Below are 25,420 nucleotides of genomic sequence, written 5' to 3' on the forward strand. Positions count from 1 at the left end.
AACCGAAACGATCAGTTGACACTTTTGTGCGAGTTCTTCAATTATAAACATTATCTTTAAATATTTGTAAAACGAAGCATCGCTTTAATCAGTGAACGATCAATGAACGGTCTCGTGCGAGTCGTCGATACGCGTTCACGAACGAGTATCGTTAACCATTCAGTCGTATAACGTTCAGTCGTATATCGCATCGCAGCATCTTATCGTACAATCATTCGTAGTAAGCGTTCGTAAATCTCGTCTCGGTAGTCAGAGATAATTTGAAACCTTCTCATCGGTCGGAGACGTACGACGCTTGATTGTTCATCGCGCATTCAATCACTACTCTCTCTCTCTCTCTCTCTCTCTCTCTCTCTCGTGAACCAGTCGTCCAGGGTTATTAATTCGACGGATGACAAGTTACAGCGCACTGTCATCGATGTCGAACACACACGCACGTAATACGCACGCGAAACATGTTCTTCCCTTGTAATTTTCAGATATATTAGCAATTTAGGTGACAGCTGCATATAAAATACAGGTAGATGAGAATGAAAAAAAGTTATGTCTGTAAAGTTATCAAGTTTTTAAATTGCAGATCATATAAAGTATTTGTAATAAAACTGTTCGTTTAAATTTCAACGCTTGCCAAATTTTCAAATCAATTTTTACGAAAGTCTGGATCAAAGATTTTATTCAACGCTTTTGATCTATTCTTGTATAAGATATCAACCCCTATATGCTGCTTACGGAACAGTTCCAGTAATCTCCTGTCTAATATTAATAATTTTACACAAGATCTGATCAAATAGCATGTACAGGGTGTCAATAAATTATTTGTTGGCTTTTAGAGGTGATTCTACACTTTCTTCGGGTCGGTGGAAATCTGTTTAAAAGGTGAATCGCAAAAATGGAAGTATTAATTTCAATTACTTATTAAATAATCTATGTACTCTAAGAATTTATAATAAATAAAATATGTAAAATCAATATTAGTTTGATTATATTTCTACTTCCATTGTCTGCCCACATATCTTTGTCCCAACTGTACATGAAAGTATTTTTAACATGTACATACTATGGTAAAAACGCAGAATGGTAACTCCGGAAGTAACTTCAACTAGTCGAGCAAAATTCGTGTGCAAAAAACTACTTGAACTCGATTCGCTGGAGGAGTTTTTCAGTACGGTGATCATCTCTATTGGAGTCGATAAAACGTAATGGTTTCCGACCCATCTGACCGCGTATGTGCATCATCCATCACTCATTGTCAGCCACGCGCTACTATATATATACAAATATATCAAGCGGACTAAGGATTCGCACTAAGACCCATGGGCAAAGTCCTGATAAATTATCTCGACGACTTGGAGAATGTACCTTTGACCGGTGCTATCTATCTTGAGATTTTGTCAGATGATGTTTGAGGCTGAAGCTTTATGTTTCGAAGAAATCTTGTGCCACTATAAACTACAGACTTCTCTTTGGAAGATTATCCATTAAGCTTTTTATGACACATAATTTGGCCATTTTATGCGTATAATAAATTTACCGTGTCGTTGTCATATCTGATGGGTCATGTTATGATTATGTAAAGTAACAGATATAAATCCGTTATTTTTTACGATTATTCTACCACTTTGGAAACTTTTCCATTACACCTTTATATGAAAAGAAGGGTTTTGATTGAAAAAAGAGAACTGAACTGTTTATGTTCTTTCCATTCAAATAATTTTACAACGACCGAAAAATGCAGGAATTAGATACTGTAACTTTATCTTCATTGTCTCTTTAACATCAAAGTAAATATTCGCTTAAACCATAAAAGAAATAGTGGTTTAGATTATCAGGTCTGTAAGTATGAAACCGGAATTTGCCTATAAATGGCCCTAGCTGATAATGTAGTTATGACTAAACTGCGTCATTGATGCCAAAAGTCTTTGTTGACATCTTAAAAACATTTTCGACTCAAAACAATACAAGTTTCATACAACAACATAGTTTGTAATAGCGTTGAACATGTCGAATTTTGTGCCTGGAAACTACGATTTGCGGACAGCATTGATTTTCTGTTACCATTTGAAGGCCGTAATAAAACCAGTCTGGACCTACGGAATCCAACTATGGGGAACAGCAAGTAATTCCAACATTGAAATACTCCAACGCTTCCAATCGAAAACGCTAAGATCCCTATTAAATGCACCCTGGTATGTTACCAACGAAACAATCCACCGTGACCTCAAGATACCTACAGTCAAAGATGAAATACACAAGTCCAGAAGCAGATATAACACAAGAGTCAACAACCACCACAACCCATTAGTCACCCAACTACTGGACACGACGGACCAGATCCGCAGACTAAAAATAAAATACCCTCTAGATTAAATCCTTAGTTTCTACTAGAACCAACAATATAAAACTATTATAAGCCATGTCATTGTATCACGCCAAATTAAGTTACTGAAAATTCTCAACGAGAATTGATTGTAAATATTCTAAAAAAAAAAAAAAAAAAAACCGCCCCTGAGAGAAAGTTGCTAACGGAAGATACCGAACGTGAGAAAAACTAACTTTCCCGTATCTTCCCGTAGTAGACAAAAATGTAAAGAACACTCGAAATAAAAGATGCTTGTTTGGTCTGAAGGACCTTAACCATGAAAATGCCAAGATTTATGGTGGATCCTTAAGAATATTGAGGATACGAAGCAAGGATGTGTAGATATCTGGTTGCTATCTTGCCCTCGGTGTGTGGCCTGATTTCTGATGTGGATTGACATGTGGTTGATGTTACAATACTACAGCAAAAATTCTGAATTTAGATATACTAGTAAAATTTATTGTACGAATCCAACAGAGTAACTGTTCAGAGAGTTATAATAAAAAGGGCGCTGAGTGCTGATTAATTTTAAGAGTTCTTATACTAAGGTTTGGTCCCTGTGGAGGGGTTATCGTCGGGTGTATATCAGACGCGGCTATTCCGTTACTATCTGATTATTGTTTTGATGACTGTGGTATGCAGGATGTTTTGTCTACCGTATTACTGTTTCTGAGCTCATGACAGTATCGAAGGGCATATAATTTTATGTGATCATATGTTTTGTAGGATAGAGGACATATGGAGATCAACTTTGCTTATTTAAATGACATTATATATTCTCTATTACATGTGCGGATTCTCTGGAATATTTTGCGTAAACAGGTTTAAGGAACGATATTAAAGAAATTAACAATTCGTGAGATATTTTAAATTGGTACCTTCTTTCTCCTCCACTGAATTATTGAATAATTTCTAGTTTATTTCTACGTTTTTTAATTTGACTGCTACTAAAACATGTACTTGATGATTTCGTGTTACAATATATTGCAATGTAATGCGATCAAATATTAAATTGTTGAGTGATACATTGAAAAGGTTGCAATATGTTTAATATGCTATTTAGAAAGCGAATGAATGATTCTAACCGTTTGTGGCGGCACTCGCCGCGGAATTTCCCAACGGCTCGCGATACAAAGCGTTACGCCGTCAAAGCGCAACACCAACGTGCCCAATGTACCATCGATATTCCTACGCTTCTTCCGCCGAATTTTCGGAAGAACACACACGCGGCAGTCACCGCGGTACATCTAATGAACGCACGCTAGTGGGAATATCGATGGGCAACGAAGGGAAGAATCCGTTCGATCTGGAACAAAAGGACAGGCTGTCTTGAGCCGTGAAATAAATAAGTCGTTAGTGCCATTGCGTAGCAATTATTTGTCGATCATATTTGTCAATTGTTATTTGTTGACTCTGTCTGTTAAATCGTTTGTTAATAAATTGTTGTTCATTGAACATCAAGAGTCGTTCCTTTAAATGCACTATCACCTACGATCCACCTCACGTTGTTGCATGTGTCTAAATAAGATATAAATAAAATACAAAATATTCTGTACTTCTTAAAATATTTCTGAATCGGAAATATTTTTCATTTCACATTTTTTAACGTAACGATCAATATTACACTGCCAAATCAAATAAAATTATTTTTATTGCCATTGAATTTATTTCGATTTATTTCTCATTTATTCCAATTCTTAATCCTTATTAATAAATAAAAGATTGTTTGGGTTGTGCAGCCTCGCATGTACATAAGAAACAAACTTGTTGCATTGGACCACCGACATTATGCTTTGAACAGTAACACAGAAGGATATTTCTATAACTTAATAGCATGTTACATTCGTAATAAAAGTAGATTTATGTCCGAATTCGCAGAACAAAGTTTCTTGTGACGGAATCGCTAGTTGAATCTTATATTGAGAAATGCAACCGCCGAACAGTTTGCTTATGCAAATTATTCAAGCAAGACTTATCCAGGCTGTTGATTTGAATGCAATATACAAAGAAGCGATTAATAACGAGTGTTCGAAAGATCCAGTTATGATTTATGCCGATGAAAGTATAATACGATGACCAAATAGATTCATACGAAGACTTGCGTTACCGTCCGTCGAATATTGCGGAAAATTTTGCGTTCCGCATTTTCCTTGCCCCTTGAGAAAAGCACTACCGTGACTCATCAGCGAATGAGAGAAGAAAGGAATTGAATGAGAGACGAAAGTGGCGTCATGTAAGCTACTTGATTATCGATGATATATCAATGGTATCTTACGAGAATTTGCGAATAATTCATTTAAGAACCTAAAATTTATTTGGTGGCATAAATGTATTTCTTTTTAGTAACATCATGCAATTATACTCAGTGTTCAATGTCAGAAGGACATTGGTGTTTCGTGTAATCACAGTGATGTGCCGTAAAAATTAATTTACGACATCAATTTTTACGCTGCAAACTCATCATTAATATGAGGCAAACGAGCGATACAAAGTTTATCGACCTATTAAATAATTGATGCTTTTGTGATGATACAACTTCTCAACTAGGAATAGTATACGAGCGAAGGCGAGCTGCCCTAATCGTAGAATTTGAGGATAGTGCGGATAGAGGTAAGTACATTCCCGACAGAAAAATTAGTGGACAGATATAAGACAAAAATATTCAATGAATTAGCGAAATCACGTCGTATGTACATTATTAATTCAGTAGACTGGCTACTATGGCAGCAGATGGCTACGTTCCAATATCTCTGGTAGTAGCAACATTTCAGGCAACGAAAGGTTATAGGTTACCCATTATCCTAAGTTGGGCAGTAACCGCATATGCATTACAGGGGACTACGCTAAACAGGGCTATAATTGATCTTGGTAAAAAGAATTTTGCATAGAATCAGTGTGAAAAGTTTAGATGTGCGAATATACTTTACCTTTGAAGTAACCGCATAAAAAGGAGATTTAGGTTGAAAGAGCGTGATACGATTGTAGGATTACAACATATTCCTTATTAGGAATACTACTTATGGATTACATTTATACAACACAAATCAAGTGTTGTTGGGAGTATATGTAGGTACGTAATTAACAATGAGTAAGCATGCATACACTGAGACTTTTTAATATTCTTTATTTTTCCATACAACCATTCCTAGTTTCTTCGAAAAACGTATGAACGCAATACAACAGTGCTACGAAATCTTGACTACCAAATATTTGAATAATCCCTGAGCACGCGTTCTCTCCTCCTTTTTTTTATTTCCTTCGTGAATTCATTTCCCAATATCGACAAAGGTTACAATCGGAGCAAATAAATGTGTCCATAAAATATCTCAGTTAATATTATATTAACATTACGCTTTTGCATAACATTCGAATGAACGTGGAATATATTGATGATGCACGCTATCATCTCTGTCGTTAAATACAGTGACTGCAAAAGGTATATTTACATAGCCGTATTTTCGGATTCCATTTCCATAATAACAGATTTTTCTAATCATATAAGTGCTACTAAATGATACGAAATTTATTATAATTAGATGTAATTAATAAATATATAAAAGCAATAATAAAAGTAGTGGTGTACAAACACTTTTAATCACTATACGTTGGAAATATCGACGATTCGAATAGAGTATTCAGTATTGTATTGAAATATGTTGTCAAGGCAAAAATTTGGAACAATTTTCCCTATAGCGTCGATTGATCTTATTTCTCAAGATACTCGCACGAAAGTTTAGTCCAATTTACGTTACTTTTATATTTCTCAACCTAAGTCATTTTCAATGATCATGTCTACTCACATGAAATAGAGAAATCAATGAGATTTGGTTTAGATAATTATTCGCTAACCTTATAACGCTACTGTGAAATAAATTAAGGTATTAAATGATAAGACTGGTATAATTCATATTAAGCTTTATATTATATTATCATTATTCGAAATTGGAAACACTCCAGCTATGATATTGAAAAATGCAACTATTCGATTATCAAAATCATACCGTTGTCGAAACAGAAACTTTGCGAATATCTCGAAAATTAAAGCCGAGTGATGGTAATACGTTGACCTTGACAATACATTCCAACAAGATCATTGAAATCGGCGAGGTCGCCCGCTTCATAAATTATATTTGATTCCTAAATTTACAAGAATATATCATCTATACTAACAACTGGTCGTTTTGGAAGAATAAAATAGTTTGTAAAGTTCACTTATTAGGGCGCGGCCGAATAACATACACGAGGAGTGGCCAAAAAATAAGAATAAGATATAGAATAACATTTTTTCGTCCGAGCCTGAGTTTTCGAGAAGATTGAGTTGGAAAATTTATCAAATATATTTTAATTATGGTTAATTTCGAATTGAACAGGGTTAAATAATCGGCAGGAGGATATTCTACGCGTGAAAATAAGTTTAAAACGTAGAATAACATTTTTTCAGAAAACGCTTTGTTTCCGATGGAAATAAATTTCAAAATTTGTCATGCGAGTGTTCTAACAATAAGTCAATTTTTAACTAAACGCATTCAAACTTTACTGTCTTGAAAACTGAAGCCTTAAGCGGAAATATTTGATTCTACATTTTCTACTTATTTTCGTACCTAGAATAACATCCTATTAATTGTTTTCTCATATCCAGTTGGTAATTAGCCCAGTTTAAGTACACTGAACAAATTTTTAAACGACTTTCTTGAAAACTAAGCGATGTATGAAAACATCTTATTATATGTTTTCTTTTTACTTTCTTATAAGGAATCATTTCACACCCGTTTCTAGAATAGAGGGGTAAAATAGTTAAACACGTCTACAATTTGCTATACACATATAATCTTGTATAAGGTTAAAAATTAGAAGGGACGATAAAAGTTGACTAAGATGATAGACGAAATAGACATTATCCAAGGGAGAGCTAGGTACTATTCAAATTTTTCGAATAAATATTTATCCAATATAATTATCCGAATCAATTTCCTTTAATCGAGCAATTCATCCGAACAGTATTTACGTACTATTTTTTAGAGGCCCGAAAATCACAGTAGTGTAAGTCGTTAGTCCACTACTAGTCTTCACAAAATAATGGTTTGGATCTACTACTACAACAAATTTGTTATATTCTTTCAAGTTATGAAAATGTATCGTGGAAGAGAATCGAGTTATTTAATCGTAAAACATAGTTACTTGTGAAAATAAGGGGATGATACATTTACAGATTGAAGTACATGACTAAATTCAAATTCTCGAAATCTTGACCTATATAGCGAATAACAGAAGTATTCATCGTGTTAAAATTATACATGTAATAATTATGCAAATAATCATTTGTTATATTACAAAAATGAAAATGGAACTTAACATTTTAAGAATTGTATTTTATACAAAATATCCATCATAGATCGCAAGTATTTTTATAACAGAAATCATAATAATTTCTTGGTTTATATATTTTTATCAATGAGATCTTAAATATCGTTCTTTTTATCTTCGTATAATGGAAATTCTTCGTATTAATAATTATTCGGAAGTAGCATAAATCGCATCATTATCAAAAATATATCGTCTAAAATGGTACAACTTAAAATATGAACAAAAAGTTAACAATCGTGACACACCTTGCATCATCATCTAGAGTGTGCTTCTTATTTTAATATTCTTTTTATCACTCGTTTTTAGCCACAAAAATAGAATACGTATTTAGATTTATTTACCAATGGTAGCATACCCAAAACATGCTAAAATCATTTTTCAAAAGTGGCATAATTCCAAATATATCGATAGTTTGCACTTGCGTTTACATTCAACTGAAGTGACAATAGTCGAAATGGAATTGCTCCATCTAGATCTAACTGAAATCTAAAGAAACGACGTAATGCTAGATAATATAATTTTTAAAATAAATAATTATATCAACGCGGACGCGTTAGACCACCCAATAAGTTTGTACCTTGAATAGACATTTATTTAGATCTTTAAATTCTACAAAAAGTGGGATCATCCCTCGCTCCATAATACTTTTCTATTCTTCTAGCAAGGACGTGCCATCATTACAAAATCTCTTTGTTTTTTCATAAAAGTTTCTTTTAATCTTGTCTTTGTCTTAAATGTAACTAACTTTTAAGATCAAATCATTATCTTTTTAAAACCGATCAAATCACAAAAAATAATAATCAAAATATACCTCAAACGCGGTGCGATTCAATTTTATATATCGTTAATAATAATTTGTTTATTCAGAAAGATCGAAGAGAATTTAAAGTATTATTGTCGATATCATTGCTCGTATTTCAGCCATTTCTATAAACTAGAAACTATAATTCTGATCGTTAAAAATTATTCATTCCAACTACTAAAGTCTAAAGTGTTATTTAAAGTAGGAGAAACAGCACCATAATCACTGTCGAGCATCATAATAAAATTATCAAGATAAAAGAACAACATTTTGTGTTTCTGTAACGTTCTTATAGCGATAACACAAAAAATGCGATTTTTTTAGTTTTTTCACTTCTGAAGCAAGTTTGCGATATGTATATTGGTACTTTGTTCATTCACGATGTGATATAAATAAACGTTTGTCCGAATGAATTATTATAGAAATACGTTTTTATGTGATGATAAATACTTATACGAATAAATTCTTATTCGATTGGGTATTTATTTCTTAGTTCCAAAAAGAACTTTATTCTTTATTTTTATCCGTTATCTGTTATCGGAATAAAAATTTACCTAATACTGATTCGAGGATAAGCTTTTCTTTTCTACAAGTATGTTGAGCGTTTCTTTCAAAAACGACGCATATTGGATAGGATTTTATACATTATCCAGGGTTTATGATAATGCAATGTTAATTTTTCATATTCTTTACTGTTCGTGATAATAGTTAATGATTTATACTAGAAACTTGTAGCTTTTGTCTATTGTTAAGTTTTTTAAGAGTCTGCTGGTTCCATGAGAAAAATATGAAATATTGCTTTTAATAATTAACTTATCATTAGTTTATAAGCTTTAATCAAATGAAATATTAGATCATCCTACGTAGTCGTTGTTTTTCATATATCAGATGAAAATAAAAAATTACCTGTTCATAATCGATCGGTGATGAATCTTTCCGTACTTTCCTATTAAGATTTTGATTCCAATTTTTTAAAACTCCGATAATAAGAACTCCCATTGTCGCGATCTGAACTCTAGTAACGATACTGTACTTTAATAATAATGTAAATGGTACTAAATAAAACATGTGTGTAATCGCATGTTAGTGACAACGCATTTTTGTGTCGATATAATGCTATTAACTTATAACGCTATATAGTGTTATATAATAATATATAATGTTATAATTTATAAATGATTTTAATATAAATAATGAATATTATAACGAGGGAAAATTTTCTATCGTAATACTACACACATGTTTGGGTGTTAATATTGGACAGAAATACAAAATTTAATGATTTTATTTATATTCTTCAGCTTTTCCAAAAATTTGTTTGTTCGGCACTAATACTTTTTAGGCATAAATAAGTTCATAGATTGTTGTAGGAAATGCTATAACGGGTCAATTACTTACAATAAAGTTGATGCTTGTTCGGTTTCATTAATTCTCGAAAATTCAAACTGGCACAAGATTTACGACACGGTCGGAGACGATTGTTTATTTTTGAGAGAAAACTTTAACTTTTTACCATCTGGGTAGCAACACTCAAATAACACTAAAGTTTAAAGTAATTTCGATAAAAAGCATATATTTTCAAATTTTGTATTTTCGCCTTTCTTTGCCTCGATAGAAAATTAGGAAATAAAAATCCAATTGCAACAGTATTTCATGATCAAAGAATTTGTCTCTCAGAAATTGCAGATTCGCGCGCGACTGTCAGTTGTTTAAAGTGACTGGCTACGTACCGAATAACTGCATAGCACTTAGCCCAAAGCCTCGAAACAGCAGAGTTATCTCGCATGTGTCAAAAAGAACAAGTAGTAAATAGTAATCCGTCAACGTCACAGAAATCGTTCTAATTTCTTAAGATTTTCATATTTTTGGAACAGTTTTTAATGATTATTAAACATTAATTTCATGAACAGTAGAAAACATTATCTGAAAAATAAAATTTGCCGTTTAAAGAGTGCCATAATTCGTTGAAATGCGTGTATCGTCCATTTTGGAGTTTGGAATGGTCGATAAATTTAAAATGCATTGTTAACGAAGCGTTGCCGAGAATAGAATGGGGACGAAATCAAGCACCGATTTGTATTCACCGTAAAAAGCACATGTATCATTCATGAAGGGACATTAAGCTAACCGAATATGTAAAATGAATGTACAAAATGCATTCGATGTAAGCAAAGAAACTTTTATATCAAACTTTTGCACAGATTTCTATTAATTTCCAAGTGTTTAAACGATGCTGCATTTCACCGTGTTTGTTATACATGTATGCTATTGTGTATGTATAGCATGATAGCATTTAGGTATGCGAATTCATATTCTTATGAATATAGTTAAAAATGAAATGAAACCTGGGTAGAGAATTGTATTACTTACTAAATATCATAGTATGTATTTTATATATTTGTGCATGTCATGTGCGTTCTGTATATTTTCCAGACTTTGAATATAAATGCATAAAAATTTGCAGTATACCGATGAATATTTGAGACTTTTGATGAATAAAACATCAAATTTCAACAAAATATCATCACGAAATATAATATTTATTGCGAAAAGAAGCTGTAATTAAACCGTGAACGTTGCACATAATATATACAAATATATAATATATTCAAAGTATAGTATTCATTATAATGATTGATGGATGATATAAATCTCTGGTTAGATTCTACTTTTTAAATTATGTTCATAAAAATATGAATTTGTATGAACATTCGCATTTTGACTAGCTATGATATGACCAATAACTGAAATATATCCAAACTGAATGATGTTATAATTATTTATATTAAACAGTTGGTAGATAGTTTATAAATTACAATACTGTATATGCAATTATCTTTGAATTAATTGAAATTTTCTCATTATAAAAAGATATAAAACGTGTGTTACAAATGTATTCAAATTAATAAAGTAATTTTATAAGTGTCGCAGAACTATACATATAATGAATAAACTTCGAATAATTACAAGGAATCTTACAAGGAAAGCTTGTTAGAATGATAAGTTCTTGAGTTTCTTTCGTCACAAATTCCCATAACAATAATCACGGAAAAAGTATTTAATTTTCTTTACAGCTTTTTTGTTTTATTCGCTTAGAATTTGAAACACAAAAGTAATAAACGACTAAACAATTTTATTTTCATTTTTTCAAAGTGAAATTTCGTACCAATATATATCGTTCAGTCTACATAAAATTTTCCTGTGTTCATCAGAGAAAACAATCGATTACAAATGGAAAATGATATTATCTTCAACGTACAATGAATTGTAGGTATATCATTACTCAAAAGGAGGTGAATGCTTGCTTATTTTTAACGAAATTTAGTTACGAGACTACAAATAGAAAAATCAAGAATGAATTTACTGTTTATTAGAAGATAGTAGAATGTTATGATACGATAAAATTTATGTTTAAGAGTTAAATACGTAAGAAAAATATTGACATGCGTAAGTGTCAAGTGTTATGCATACAATAGTTTTGTTATTTATTTGGCAATTTATTATTCTCAGGTTGTTTGAGTTATAAACAAGATAAAGAAGATTTTCCCAAGCTGACAGAAAGATTATTCTGATTAATTCGAGCAATAATATTCAAAACTGATTGACATTTCAACGAATCGTACATTTAATTTTAATATAGTATTGATAAGGTTTTAAATAAACAATTAAAATTTTATATAATATATATCTCTTGGTTCCACGAAAAGATAGTATTACAAATAATAATATTCTTGTATTGATAATACAAATCGATCAAATTCTTCATATGTTACTTAAGACCCGCAGTGTACACGTAAATTTTTTTATAATTATTATTTAAACTATTGTTTTTCAATTTAAAAAGAACGACAAATTTGCAAAGTTTACGTAAAACGAAATTTTCAAATCCAAATATAGTTGACTTGATGCAGAGAGTCATTGAGTGACAGAATGACTCAGACGCTAACACTATTTATAGAGTACTGATAAAGGGTGATAGATGTCATTATTTGCTTGAATTGTCTCATTATTTTTTCTGTACTGTGTTGTCTATGGTTACGGTTTCAAATAAAAAAGTGAAAATTGTAAGAAATGCTATAGTGTATCAAACGTCTAATTATAGTACAAAAATATTACGTTGTCCGAAAAGTTTCTTTCGTTTCATAAGATGATAATAGATGAGCAACAATTTCTGTTTTATATTATTTTATTGAATTAAATACGATCCATTTCGTTCTATTTCTATTACTATGTTCGTGCATAATTCGATAAAGTAATATAAAATAAAAAACATTGTGCGTCTATTATTTCCTTATAAAACGAAAGAAACTTCTCGGACAATCTAATAGAAATTAGCTTACACGTTGAATGTTACGAAGGTTTAAAGGATTAATGGAATACTTATTGAAAAAATTTGAAAACATAATCTAAAAAAGAGTAGCTAACAATACGTGCAGGTGTAAACCTTCCTTTTACAGTTTAACTTTTCTCCCGAGTGTTATGATTTTCATAATAATACAGTATTATGAAATATACATAATAATACAGTATTATACAATACTTCCTGGACAAATGATAGCATTTTCTTCCGACTCATATTTCATGGAAGTGTTCTCTGACATTGTTATTCAAGAACGGAGATTTCAATTGGTATATTTTCCGATAGAAATTCATAGTACATTTGATTTATATATGCATAATTTTCGCAACTCACTTAGGAAGAGTTATACGTTTAATTTAAATTGACGTTAACTTAAAACGAATAATAATTTATCTCGACGATAATTGTAAATTTTAAGCGAATAAGTAATAATCGTTTTAGCAAAAACAGATAACCGAATAAATTGCGATCGGGTATATTGACGATACGAATCGTAATTACACAGAATGTCGTTTATGAAAACATTTTGCAACGATAGAGGATGTAAATATCTGTTCTTATGGGACACAAAACACAGTTGATATGAAAATTGCATTGACTTCTCTGAACATTTAATGCGTTCTCATAATCCGCGATCGTGATAATGGATACATAGCAATTAAATTGGCAATGAATTTTCAGAAGTATTTACGACAACCAGTTTATATTGTCCGCGAATACTGCACAGGCGCGCGTAGTCTGCAAAACTGAAATACATCTGTTCTCTTGGCACGTGGAGTTAAATTAGAATATATTTTTATTTTAAGATTTCATTTATTTGCGACAGCACACAATAATAAACTATATACGTTTTAACGAACTAGCTAAAAACCCGACACAAACTTCAAGAGTCCGAAGAGAACGAAGCCATAGGAGTTACTGGGATGAAAAATAAGGAAATAGAGTGGAAATACTATCGAACATTATCTACACGCACATGATATCCACACTAACAAATCTGCTGGTTGACTCAACAGAGGCAGTTGTAAATGTAATGTAGTCTTTAAAAGAAAAGATTTCATTTATTGTAGTATTGTAATATCGCGAGGAAAAAGCCTAATTAGAAATCGATCAAAACAATGTCGTCTGTCCCTCGGTTATTAGTTTACATAGGAAAAAAGCCAATGTGACTAAAATCACCTAGTTCTTGCGGAGCGTTAACAGGATGGGATTAGAGAAAAGAAAAAAATAACGCTAATGGAGGGGGAGAAGCGTTGAGCGGTTGATCGAGAAGCGTTGAGCGGTTGATCGAGAAGTGAGAGTGAGTCGAGAGGTCAGAGTTAACCGAGGAGTCGAAGAGAAGAGTTGTGAGCGTTGTCGAGTTGCGTGAGTTACTAGCGTAGCTGAGAGATTGAGTTGTTGGCGTTGCTCAGTTGCGAGAGTGATCGAATTAGAGTAAAACTGTTACATTTAGTTCCATATTAAATAATCATTGTTTTCTGTCTCATTAATATCTGTATAACTAATTTATTGTAAATAAATTACAAATTATAAATAGTATCAGGATAAGTTTATACCTAATATTTTCCACGATACTACAGTATCGTAAAAAAAAGTCTGATCAGAGATCGATCAAAACAGTGTCGTCTGTCAGTTGTTAGTTGTTAGTTCAGTTGTTAGTCTACATAGGAAAAAACCCTATGTGACTAAGGTCACCTAGTTTTTGCGTAGTCGTCATGAGATTAAAGAGAGGAAAAAGATCGCTAAAGGAGGGGGACGATTTTGGGTTCAAAGAGCGTTGACCGAGAGGTCAGAGTGTGTGAATCGAGAAATGAGAGTTAGTCCAGAAGTCAGAGTTAGTCGAGAAGTCGAAGAGTAGAGTTGTTAGCGTTGTCGAGTTGCGAGAGCGGTTGAAGTAAAATAAGATTGTTGCATTTAGTTCAAGTTAAACGACTATCGTTTTCTGTCTAATTAACATCTGTTAGTTTATTTATTGTAAATAAATTATAAATAGTATCAGGAAAAATTTATACCTAAATTTCCCCGATACTACATTATGATATATACCTAGCTAATGTAAATGGAGTTGACTGTAGGCTTTTATATTCATAACCGAAATAACAGGAAGTTTAAAACTTACTAGCAATTCTCCATTAACTAAAACAGTTTGTTTGGATATCATTCTTAACATTGATACGTTCTTTCGGTCATTTTCGATCCAACTGTAATTTTCTAATGTTAGAAAATGTGCCAAGTCTGAACAAAATATAAAAAGATTTTTATTGGTATACACGATTTTCTGTTCCAATTTTATGTTGGAAATCTTCTTCAAACATTACAAAACCTTAGAAATGAAAGTAAAATGAAATATTCACACGTTTAAACATTAAAATAAAATTTATAGGAATCCTGTTTATCGTCTACAATTCTGTAAAATCTTCCTTGTATTATTATAAAAATTCAGTAAAGTGGAACTGCTTTCTCGACTCTCATAACTCTATTAAGTGATTGCAAGTATTTTTTCTGAGATTCGAAATCAGTTTGCGAAGATCTTACTTGGTGAATACATATTTGGCAAGTAGAATGAATGAATGATTAAATATGTATTGTAGTATTCAAAATCTATGAAGTGGACTTAATTTGGGATTCGAAGTATATATCGAACGTTATATCCTATCACAAGGTGGCGCAAACCTTGTAACGGAGATAATTGTCCCTGTTTCGTGTTCTCTTCAACGCCGTTTTTGCCAGAATGCTTGGTAAATTCTAATATCATAATAGGACCAAAATTGTAATACGTGTTAATAAATTTATATCTTTTCAACAGTCGTCTAAAAAATTACAATTCCTGAAAAAATAGTTCGCATCTTCCTTTATAAATTTCTTTTACTACTTTCTTAGATTATTACAATTGTTTGCTTCAACTCTTTCGGTGTTTGAACGTCGAAAATCGTTGTTTTCAGCCCGAAAAGTATGTGAAATTATTCATTTCTAAAATTCTCGTGGCGTTGACAACGCGTACACTTTCAAATTCTGTTGTGATTATTTTGTTACACGGTGTAAATTTATTCAGACGATTCCTTCACACAGAATGACATGACCGAAAGAGCCAAGTATAACATTAATAAAATATATTTTTTATCATAGAATTATTCTCGGAATCAGACGCCTTTGAATCATTATGTACACGGAGTTTGGTTCTTTCGGAACTTTATGAGTCGTACGTTTTAAAGGAAGGAGTATTTTTTAATTTCATTTCTGGAACATTATACAGTCGGTATAAGTGTTACACTTAGATACGATTTTATATAAGAATTTCTATTTATTACCATATTGTGATTGAATGCGTCATATGCATTCAAGTACCCTTCGATACCTTGAAATTGAAACGATGATTAATTTCCCTAAATTTCAAGTATAGCATACATATTCTCCCTTGATAAGTCATACGTTTAACTTTCTCACACTACACGCAAGTAGCCTTGTATCCGAACACAACGTCAGGAGTTTTGCTGCAAGACGGTTGGTCCAATTGATAGGAAGCATTTTTATTTCCTTTGGGTGTGCATTTGGGAAATATCTGCTGCATCGCCGTTTCACATTCCGCTTCTTCGACGGACGCCTCCTCTTTCACGATTTTCTCAATGTTGTTGCTGCTTAAACGCCGTATCATTTGATTGCCTTTCGCTGCTTCCTCGTCTTTCTCCAGAAAGTTACACATGCTGACGCGCCTCTCCCTCGACAAGGATTTGCCAAAAGAACAATTTGGCCTAGCCAAAACGTCCATTCTGTCAAAATGGTAGGCGCTGCCTGTGCGATCTCTCTGCAGCGGATTGGCCAACACGTCCATTCTGTCGAACTGCCAGATTCTTCCGCCACGGTCTCTTTGCAACGGTCTGGCAAGTACCTCCATCCTGTCGAAGTGGCAGACACTCATTCCACGATCTCGTTGCCACAATTTCGAGGAAGCATCGAATTGACAGACACTCATTCCTCTGTCTCGAAAGACAGGCTTGGACGTTTCGATTCTGTCTAACTGACAGATACTGGTCTTTCGTTCGCGTTGCAACAATTTCGTCGACTCGTTGGCTGACTTCAAGTTTTTTAACGTATCCTGTTCACTGCACGAGTTGTTCTCCGAAAACATCAAGAATTGAAGATCGAACGCGCTTTTCGTGCGACGTGGCATACCTTGAGCGCCAGGGAGCAACGACGTATTAGATCCAATGAACACGCTGTTTTGCCTTGGTCGTACTTGACCCGAAGCGTAATTTAATTCGTGTCCCGCCGGATAGTCCCCACAGGGTATGTTACATTTCGAGAACGTGCGCCGATTCTGTGAACAAACGAACCAATGATTTACGAATCGCTTTAATCAACGATCGGAGCAGAAAAATTTTGCTCGATCGAACGTATTTGCGTATTCTGCGTTTACTGAGATTTTGCGAAACCTTGAAACATGTTGTCAAGGTCATCATTCTGGACAACATTTCCCTGTACATGTTACCGCCGCTCAACCTCAGTTTCCGAGATATTCACAGAAAGCTTCGATTAAATTTACTCTCCACTACGCTATGGTCCCATTTTTATATAACACAACCTAAACTTAACTCATTGATGCTAATCTTCTTTAATATAAATAACAAAATATAGATTTATATTTGGATTATAGGGTTATAGATTGGGTTAGTTTAATATCTAGCTAGCATCATTTCATTTTTATTTCATTCGATTTTATCATAAATTCGATCACTACAATTTATTATTGCTTATATATACCAATAAACATATTTTTGTATATAATTCAAAAACTGAGACCGTGCGTGGTAATCACTAGGTTGCGTACGGTGGATCGTGTATATGCTTTGTACGCATTACTTTGGTTAATTTATGATGAAAATAAAGTGTCCTATTTTATATGTCAATAAATTCATTCTGTTTTTATGTGTATACAATATTAAAAATGGTTATCTCTCTCATCGATAAATCAAATTTAGGTTGGATTATAAATATAGAGATAAGTTGTTTAGAATGATGACCTTGGTAACATATTTCAAAATCGTTAAACTTGGTGTGATGCGTCCTAGGTCCTTGGGTTTATTACACGTTCTTAAGAATTACGGAAAAAAAGGGTAGTGGCCTAACGGGTAGTGGCCTAAAAGGCGGAGATCTACCTAACGGAAAATCTGAGTTTCCCTATAAACAATGTCGCCTAGAACCCAAGTTGGTAGGAGGTTTCTTCCTCCTCTCTTCCTTCCTAACATTGGTCCTAACCAATCGACATCGCGGATCATTGCCCTCACTTTCCTAACTAAAAATGTAAGCAACGAATCCGCGTTCTTCGTTCAAAAGGCATACCCATACCGAGCTTTCCTCCGTAATCACATCAGAACAAACTTCAGAGTTTTTCCTATGGCTCTCACAGTATCCAGAAGTCCGACAACTCCTACAGTTCTCACGGGCCTAGAGTTCCTTTGGCTCTTACAGCTCCTATAGCTCTCACTCTTTCATCTAAGAATAATCCTTTTCTTCGTTACCTGTATCGTAATCAACGGCGTTACTACTTTGTGTGATTGTATAAAGTGTTGGAAATATATATTTTTATAACTCTGTGAATCCCAGCGTTATACCACAACAACCACCCCTATTATCCTAACCGAAATAAGGGGATCGAACTATTCGTGGTGTCGATTATTATAATCGTAACGGGAATTTACGACTCCCGTTGACGCGTATTCTAACGACCGCGTCTCCCCGCGATAGCTCGAAAATACACCTTTTCATCTTTGAATATTTTTCATGTTTTGAAACACTTTCCAAGTGTTTATTCGAGTTTTGAATAAACGAACTCAAAAGTAACTCACTTTTTACGGCAGTTGTTCACTATCAAATTTTAGTTTGAGTTCAATTCAATTTTTACCACCTTTTTCATAATGTAACTTTGAAGTTAATCGATAGTTTAGAAATCTAGCGGATCGCCAAGAAATAAATATCGCCTATCTGTAGTGTAGATACGTTGTACGTACATGGACTGTACTGTATGAGATGTTCGGTCCTCCTTGAAAGAATTGTTCTTATTTTTAATTGATTTTCATTTCATTATAAATAAATTGGTGTTGAGAGAGTATTCCATCCCTATAAGAACCTTACAATTGCACAGGCCACCTTATTTTAGCGTCTCAAATCAATTTATTTTCCATTCTAGTTTTCTTTGAATGACCTTGTAAATATTGAAAAGAAATAAAAGATACTTGAAAAGCTAAGAAAGAAGTGTGAAACTGTTTGCAAAAATGGAAAAGCTTGCAACGTTTGAAGATGTACGATTAATAACATTAAAACACAGAAACATTTAATTGAAAATTATTCAGGTGTTTCGTGAAGTAGAAAAACTTTAATGAAATTGAAAGATAAATATCTAGGTTCTGATGTATAGTAGTGGTTTCCATAAATCAGCAATAAAGGGATGATATTATCTATGTGTGATATTATATTCATATTACGTAACATAAAGTCTTGAAACTTTAATGAATATCGTTATCGATATTTTAAGTTCTCATGCTGAAAGAAAGATCAGAGTGAAAGTAACGATGCCTTCTTATTTCGAAGCGTTTATGACATTAGAAAGATGACTTAGGCGGTTTGATGTCAAACAGAATACAATTCAACGCAGCTCAATGTATTAACACATTTGGATAAAGTATAGTATTCCGGGTGTATCTTAGGTCAAAAATGAGAGTTATTTTTTTCGCGAAAATAAACGCTTTTGAAAATTCAGCTGCACGAACATTTGCTCGACAAAGATCTTAATTGTAGAAATCTGCGTAGGAACGTGATCGTACAGAGAGGTAAGCGGTATGCGGTTAAAGCAAGTGGTGGCACAGACAATGTCAATGCGCCAAATGCCAATTTTTTCGCTTACCGTTTTCTACTTTCTGTGCGGTCACGGAAGATAAAAAATACCCCGAAACTAATCCAATACTCGCTATTCAAATGCATTCAAAGTAATCCATACCGTAAGTTAAGAGAACGAAATTTCAAAAAATAAAACGTAAGAACCCACGAGGAAGTTACACGTCAACAGGTTGATCGAAATTTTGTATGCCTTATTTTCGTGAAAAACGACCTTCGTTTTCGGCTTCAGCCACCTCAAAACCCCTAAAAGGTTTCATTCCAGCCGAATATTTTGTAATCCGGACACTATACCACAGCTACAGATGTATTTAATTTAGCAATAAAAAAGATATAAGATGCCTAAATAATTAAAACAAAAAGTACGTTTGTATTATATTGCAGTATTTTTTGTAATTGTTTTTATATGATACATAGAATATTAATTATACGAAAAGACGTGCGTCCTACTGTCCAGAAATTCCCTCAACGATCATGTTTCCCTATTAAATCGGATACTGGAGATTCTACTGTAACCAAAATTATAGCGTACCTTATTACACGAGTATAACATAGAGTATCATAAGAAAGCATAATATGCTTTCATACGTATGCTTTGATAGTATCTGGGGCATCTCGTAAGATATTTCTGCTGCAAAAAGTGAAAAACTAGCGCTGACAAATCTGAAGCTTCAGCTACGCTACGATATCATTTGAACGTACTATTCAACTGAGAAGAGGATGTATGCTACGTAACTCAGTTGATGCTACTTGCCCATAGGAGTAATATACCATACAAGCTTCACGGAACACGAATAGGGCGTATAATATGGAAATTTCTTCGGACGTGTCGAACGAACCTTCCGTTGAAACTAGATATCAATAATTTACATTCCACCATTTCGATTGAAAAAAAGACGGATGTTCTTCCTCTATCGCAACTCGGATACATCAAGTCCAAGTTAAAGATAGCCCGTAAAAAACCTTGTTCAGTAATTAAAATAATATTGCTTTGAAAAAAAAAAATGTATTTTTAATTGTGAATTGTGTTCACTGTGAATTATTTATGTAAAATAGAGTAAAACCTCCCACATCCGAATCTGTAGGAAAGAAAACAATTTTTTAATAATGAGACTTTCGGATAATAGAACAATCGCTTTTCTGGTACTTTCAGATCAAGAAAATTGTCAGCTTGTTTTAATATCTAAGGAGTCCATATTTTTTGGCTAGTAAACTATATAAGTTTTCATCGTGGACAGTTGTTAATATTTATACAAATTCATGTTCTTATTAATATAATTAAAAAACTGTATCCCAGGTAGACATTTGTCTCACTTATCAAATATTGTAAGGAGTATTACACTGAATATTTTATATATTCTCGCATACTAGGTACAGACATTTTATTTCTCTGTGCCTTCGAATTTCCCATAAACGCATAAAAATCTACAGTCTACTAATAATATTTGTAGTATCGGAGGAAAAGCCTGAGTAATTAGTAAGGTCTATTTGACCATGATATACCGGAACCAGGTATAAAAGGTAGCCGTTAGTGAGTTTAGTGTCGCCGACGTTGTCGGGCTTTAGTGTTGCCAGCGTGGTTGGAGAGTGTTGTCAGCGTTGTCAAGGAGTGTGGTCGGCGTGAAAGAGAGTCGTTGCGATGAGAGGAGTTAGTGACGAATGATGACTGCGTGTATATAGACTGACGGAGCATCGTGCTTGATTTTGTATTGGCGTGAACGATATTGAAATAAACCTACCGTTACCAAACTTACTAGTACGCTAATTCTTATTTCCTATATATATAATAATATTATACTATAATATATAATAATATTCTGATACCCTTAGGGTTACAGTTGTGGTATCCGTCACCTTACTGTCAACTTGAAGTTTTATCAACGCACTCGTCCGATTCGCCTTTCATTCGCCGCTTTATCGAAACGGCTCTTAAAATATTATTTCTCTCTAATTTCTATAGACAAAACTATTTACATTATCAGTAATATATCATCCAAACAGGAGTACTTGTAACAGAAGAAAACATTTTTTACCATTCGTTTAGATAACGGAGAATGGAGGTTCGGATATGGCAAGCTGTATTCTATCTTCAAGCTGTTCTGTTTAAAGATTAAAGTGTCTTTAAATTGTGGGAAATGATGAAATTCTAAGACAGCACAAAATATACACGGTATATACACTCTATTATACATATGCTTCTACGAATTCTAAATGTATAAAGAATACAAAATGTACCTAATAAATGTACCGTTAGGTTACAAGTAAGAACAAATAAACTCCGGGCAAAGCAATTTCGCCGCTACAGGCAATCGTCGAATGAAGATGAATTTGAATTTTCCGATTCTCCCTCGACCAGTATAAATAAACGGACGCGATCGCTAGCGATTTAGCATCAGAGAGTATCGAAGAGTATCGAACATTATCTACAGAGTATCTCCGAGTATTTATCGAGTTACGCGACGAACATTAAGGAGTATTTATTCCGCATTTTATATTTTGTACTAACGACTCACGTATACGGCTGTACATTTATTTATTCAAAATATATTTGACGGGTTGCGACAGCAATATCTCACTCTCGTTATTTCGTACTATCTATCCTCGACTAATCCTCCGCATACATAGATACAAAATATCGAAAGTAAAATATACATATATTCTTGATTGTCCTAACTCTATTTAAAACAAGCATATAATTAAACAATCATATATGTTATTCGTATAAAGAATAGAAATTCATGATAATGATAAAAATCACTCGTAAAGCAACAAATATTCAAACCTTTTAAGTTGTAACTACGCAAACTTCATAAACTTTAAACTCAGTTTTTGACGATATGTTACAATATTTAGAGGTTAAAAGCATCTCTATTTAACATTTGTTTGGTCTAGTTATGCTTCCGAAAATATGAACGTGTAGAAATCATGAAGCATGATAGTTTTAACAGGAATATTACGCACGATAACGTTGACGCGATTACTGCAAGCCGGCTTTGACGCAAGCCCACCGTCAGGAAAAGCCGGCTGACAAAAAAATAGAATATTTGTGTTAACTGATTACATAACTATAGCAGACTAAAAAGTTCTTTCAAATTTATAGAGAGACTTTGAACGTTAATGTTAGCACGATATTTATTATTTGATATTTGATTCTTAGTAAAGTATTTACAAGTCATAAGTCATATTTAAAAATAGTAGATTATAGTAGTTTAAATGTACGTAGGAATATACGTACAAAGGAGAAAAATATATTATTACTACGTTATCAATAGACACTACTTTAGATGCATAAATTACTAGCTCCATAGGAAACATAGAAAATTGAAGCTATGGTTTTGAACGTGTATTAAGAATACATCCATAATCAATAAATCCATCTTTTAATCCGAGTAATTCCTAACATATTTATATTTCGTGTATTTCGTGTGATTATTACTGCACGATGACATACCCGTATTGCAAGTAGCAATATATAAGAAACGAATATTTATATGATGTAATATAAGATTGTAGATAATTATAAAAAATACATCATTTCGGTTAAAAAAAGACTAATCAAGTAATCTGTTTTGCTATGAAGAAGACTAGTGTATTTACACCTTCTGACAATAGGCGTAAACGGTTCCTTTTCGTCGTAACAATATTTCCCCACTTGGAACATATCATTCTATCATAACTTACGTTGCTAGTATAGTTAGATAATTTTTAGCAAGTTCTGAAATTGCTGCATATCTATTTTGCCTTTCGTCACTTATACAGATCCAAATCGAAGCGTAATTCTGGCTTAACCATTTGTGTTTCAAACTTAACATTTGCATCATATAGTGGCTCACCAAAACAATATATACTATACAAAACATTTTGAAATTTCATTAGCACTGTAATAGGACACGACTATCGTCACTATATTGGTAAAATTTGAAACGAATCTGAAAATAAATATAGAATTTGGAAAATATCTATTGCAAAGATGACCAAAGTATTTGGACATTCAATTATTCACTACATTAATAAGCCACAATGTGTAGTAATGAGAGGACCTTTGGTATCAATTGAATGTTTAAAACTAATATTCATGCCATGTATTAATATTTTGTTGTGAGCGACTGTTTACAAACGTCAGTCCTGTAACTCCAATATACATTTTCTAATTGGTTTCAAATTTTATTATTATAATAACGATCATCGTGTCTCGTTACAGTGCTAATGAAATATCAGAAAGTTTCGTATAATGCACATAATTATCGTGAACCGCTGTGTATTTGTTTCGCAAATTATTATACTTTCTTAAATATTCGGAAATTTTGTTATACGTTAATAATCACTCGAAATGAAATACGAATATGTTAATACACGTGTACCTGTGTATTAAGAACACGGATATATTAATCACTTTATATACCCCATATAATATAATATAATATAATACAACATAATTTAATATCATTATATATAATTGTATTTACAATTCCGATATACGTAAAATAGAGATCTCCAACAGAGAGGAACAACTGCTGTTTTTTAATATTTAATTCGCCATTAACTTATACACATTGGTAATGTTCACATATCATTTACTTTATTTAATTGAAGCTTTCGAATGCTCGAGAACGGTTATCGATCATATGATCGAAAACACATACCAAAAGCAAAGCATAGACCGAAGAAAGAAAATGCGATGGTGCGATCGTAGGTTTCCGTTACTTGGACGTGTGTTATTGACGAAATCTGTAGAATCCAGTTTCTTGGAGCCGCCAATTTCAGAAATAGCCCACTAGTCTTTTCTATCTGAGGTTATATTGGATAAAGCTACTACTGCCACGTACACCTGATTGGAGATCGCAGAGGTTGCGAGGAACTGACCTTTTTATATAAGGTGTCTCCGCAATCGTGATGCTACCGGGAAGAAGTGATTTCTCACGAAAAATAAGTCGAAGAAATTGAGTAAAGTTTTTGAGAAAAATGTCTTTGAAAACCTAACAAGATATACGTGTGTTGACTTTAAGTTTCAACTCGAAGGACTTCTGTTTACAGGATTGCAATAAATCAAGGGCGTATTTTAGAGTTGACAGGAATATCGAGAATATCGTTTTCCTCTTCGAAAAATTAGAAAATGCAAATAATAAGCTGCGACGACTTAGTACAATTTAACAATTTAGTTGTAACAACGCAACTGTGCATGCAATATCATGATCCATATTTTCTATATTATTAAAATTAATATTAAAAAGTAATAATCTTATGCTTTTATTTATGAAAAGAGCCTAATTTATTATACGTGTTACATAAAACATTTTAAAACCTCATTAGCACCATAACGAATGCAATTGCAATAACTATATTAGCAAAAATCTGAAGATATATACATATAAAAAGTAAAAAATTAAAATATAATATGAATAGTCACTTTAAGCATACGATAAGTGTTGAAGATGGACCTACTGAGCACCGAAAATTATTAATTTTCTGTTTACGTGTTTTTATTCTCTTTCTAAAATATATACTTCTACTAAATATTTTGTAACTTTTATAGTTAAATAGATTTATTATATTAATTAACATTATTATTTTATCTATAAATATTGCAAAACATTTTGGAATCTCATTAACACTGTAGCGAAACACAACTGTAATTGCGGTTAGTAAA

The 25,420-nt window shown here is 32.8% G+C and overlaps 1 protein-coding gene across 1 annotated transcript in view; it reads right to left on the reverse strand.

The window, feature by feature from the left end:
* Positions 1-15,121: 15,121 nt before the first annotated feature.
* The window catches only part of LOC100650272, a 73,999-nt gene continuing 63,700 nt past the window's right edge, over positions 15,122-25,420 (reverse strand). Inside the window, exon 5 of the mRNA XM_048411225.1 lies at positions 15,122-17,200. Coding sequence (XP_048267182.1) covers positions 16,331-17,200 — 870 coding nt within the window. The 3' untranslated portion in view covers positions 15,122-16,330. The remainder of the gene's footprint in view (positions 17,201-25,420) is intronic.

The sequence above is a fragment of the Bombus terrestris genome, chromosome 13 (assembly GCF_910591885.1).
Source record: "Bombus terrestris chromosome 13, iyBomTerr1.2, whole genome shotgun sequence".
In the NCBI taxonomy this organism is placed as follows: domain Eukaryota; kingdom Metazoa; phylum Arthropoda; class Insecta; order Hymenoptera; family Apidae; genus Bombus; species Bombus terrestris.